The sequence below is a fragment of the Penaeus japonicus genome, unplaced genomic scaffold, assembly GCF_977035675.1.
Source record: "Penaeus japonicus unplaced genomic scaffold, GWHDUDI00000001_assembly GWHDUDI00000003, whole genome shotgun sequence".
Lineage (NCBI taxonomy): Eukaryota > Metazoa > Arthropoda > Malacostraca > Decapoda > Penaeidae > Penaeus > Penaeus japonicus.
The window spans coordinates 2282031-2284530 of record NW_028234405.1 but is presented as its reverse complement, the minus strand read 5'-3'; the positions used below and the strand labels follow the sequence as shown (position 1 = coordinate 2284530).

Sequence of the window (2500 nt, the reverse complement as noted above, 5' to 3'; positions counted from 1 at the left end):
AGAGAGTAAGTTTTGTTTCAGCCTTCTTACCATCTTTCACACTGAATAAAAGGTATATTTTGAGTGGAAATGTATGCATACTTGTCCATAACATACTTTTCCAACAAATAGATAGAGAAAAATTCTTCAAGTAATGCAAACTTACCAACATTTCTTATTAAATGAATAGGTGATGGAGAGCTAGAGGATAGAGTTGATGCAGGGCAGTCCATTCCGCTAGGGGAAGTAGATCAAATAATCGGGGAATGTAAATCTTGCGGCATTCAGCTGCGTGACTGGAGTTCTACCCACAGCCACCTGAGATTTCACCGTCTGTCCCACGTGCCGTATTGCATCAACTGGTCATCTTGTGTTGCGCCTCAGACGAAAAGGTGATTTTTTTTTCTTGCATCTTCCTCTTTTGTTTTATTTTATTTCATAATGATATATAAATTTGTTTGTTTATTTATCATATTGCTAAATACATTTTCTAATTTGGCTACTTTATTACTGTTAGCACTCTCTACCCTTAGTATGTGATTAATAATGTATCCCAAATTTAATTCACTTCTTCCCCTTGCACATGTTATCTGATATTAATTTTCACATCAGTTGCACTGCTGAGTACCCTTAGAGCTTTGACAGGTGACTTTCACTCAGATGATTTTAAGAATTGCATTAGTTTTTCCTGATCATACCATATTCTTTTATAATCAACCCCCCTCTTTACTTCTGAATATATTCCATCTTGTTTTTGTGTCATGTTGTAAACCCCAATGTGTGTTTTTGAGATGACTTTTTTTTGCATTCAGTGTCTCATTCAGGAAGGAAGTGAAAGAAATTCAAAATGATTATTTTAAAATTAAATATGTATAGGATGCTAATTATCCAATATAAGAAGATAGATACTTTGTTCATGGTCCTATTTTATTTAGAAATTGTGAGTGTATGGACAGGGCCTTCTGCACTGCATAATCAATTCCCAACTTTTAATTTTTTTGAAATGCTTACTTGTGGGAAGCTTCTCTTGTGTAAAAGAAGATATAATATAGAGACTGTGTCACAATATACAATATTTGTCAGCTAACTGAATTTTTTTAAAAACATATGGTTGAGTAGTTTTTGAAGCCATTTTTTAAACTGTCCAAATTAGTTGTCAAAGTAAAAAACATTAAATGTTATAATTATTCAATTTATGTATTTTTTATTATATATATATCTTTTTTTCTTTCTTTTTTTTACATATACATATACATAGCCGTAGACATAGACATGGACTTCTTTCAGTCATTATTGTAGACTTGGTAGAAAAAATGTATGCACACAATATTTTGTAAAAGGCAATAATAGTGATAGTATTACTTTTATGATAGTTAGCATTCAATGTCTTTATTCTCAGAAACCTTTCATAATTATTTCCCACAGAATAACATGTCAGGTTTGTCAGCGACACTGCCAGACGAAGGATGTCCTGGCATATCACGCGTACACTGAGCACTACAGAGGGGACTTGAAGATGTGTCCCTTCTGTAGCAGTACTTTCAAGAACATGAAAGAATTCCAGGAGCATCTTGACTTTGATACTGTCAGCTTACGATGTCATGTATGTGTTTGAGGTCTTTCTTTTTTTCTTTCTTTCTTTATTTTTTTTTTTATGAATGTGTTGTATTTGGTTTTTATTTTTGTTTATTTGAATCTAAGAAGAATAAGATAAGAGGTTAGATATAGTTATGAGAGGAAGACGAGGAATCAGTGTGTTACAGTTTTCTGGATGTGAGGAGGAACACGGCTATATATTTTCTGTTGTAGATTTAACTAATTTTGTCTTCCAGGTTTGTGAAACATATGTGAATGAGGAGCATAAATATTATCAACACGTTGCAGAATGTATTGCGAACAAGTATCCAGAAGCCACATCTGTAGTATGTCATGTATGTTGATCGCTGTTTACCTTGTTTTACCTTCTTCCAAACCACAGTATTCTATATCTCAATTTACAACAGAATTTATATTAGATATCTATATAATCTTCCTCCAAATTTAAGATAATATACAGTATATTATGTATTTCAGATCTGTAAAAAGGTTACAGAGGTATTTCAACTGTGTGACCATTTGATGCAACACAGTACGCTTCCAAATCTATCTCGTCATTTATCGCAGAAGAATAGGAGGTACGTTTGGTAGTCTTGCAGTTGTAGTGTGTTTGTGCATTTGACATTGTGTGTGGCTTGTGACTGGTAATTTGATGGGTGTTCTGTTGAGATGTTTATTTGAAAGTCATGTTATATTTTTTGGATGTTATAGGCTACCTTGTAATATATCATGTAGAAGGAATGCAGAGCATGTACGTTTGTTTGAAGTTGATTTGAATATAGGAAGTAATTTTTTATATGCTTTTTGTATTTTAGAATGAATAAAGAGAAAGAAAGGAAGTAACAGTCTCTTTACAAAATGTTGTTTGTTGATTGGTTAATGAATATTTTAACTCCATAATGATATGGCAGAACAAAGTCAAAGA

At 32.6% G+C, this 2500-nt stretch overlaps 1 protein-coding gene across 1 annotated transcript in view; it reads left to right on the top strand.

The window, feature by feature from the left end:
- Positions 1 to 2500, top strand: part of LOC122253203 (uncharacterized) — a 19870-nt gene that overhangs the window by 4750 nt on the left and 12620 nt on the right. Inside the window, exons 2-6 of the mRNA XM_086554135.1 lie at positions 1 to 5; positions 170 to 371; positions 1405 to 1582; positions 1812 to 1910; positions 2053 to 2153. The exon at positions 1 to 5 is cut by the window's left edge and continues 311 nt beyond it. Coding sequence (XP_086410261.1) covers positions 1 to 5; positions 170 to 371; positions 1405 to 1582; positions 1812 to 1910; positions 2053 to 2153 — 585 coding nt within the window. The remainder of the gene's footprint in view (positions 6 to 169; positions 372 to 1404; positions 1583 to 1811; positions 1911 to 2052; positions 2154 to 2500) is intronic.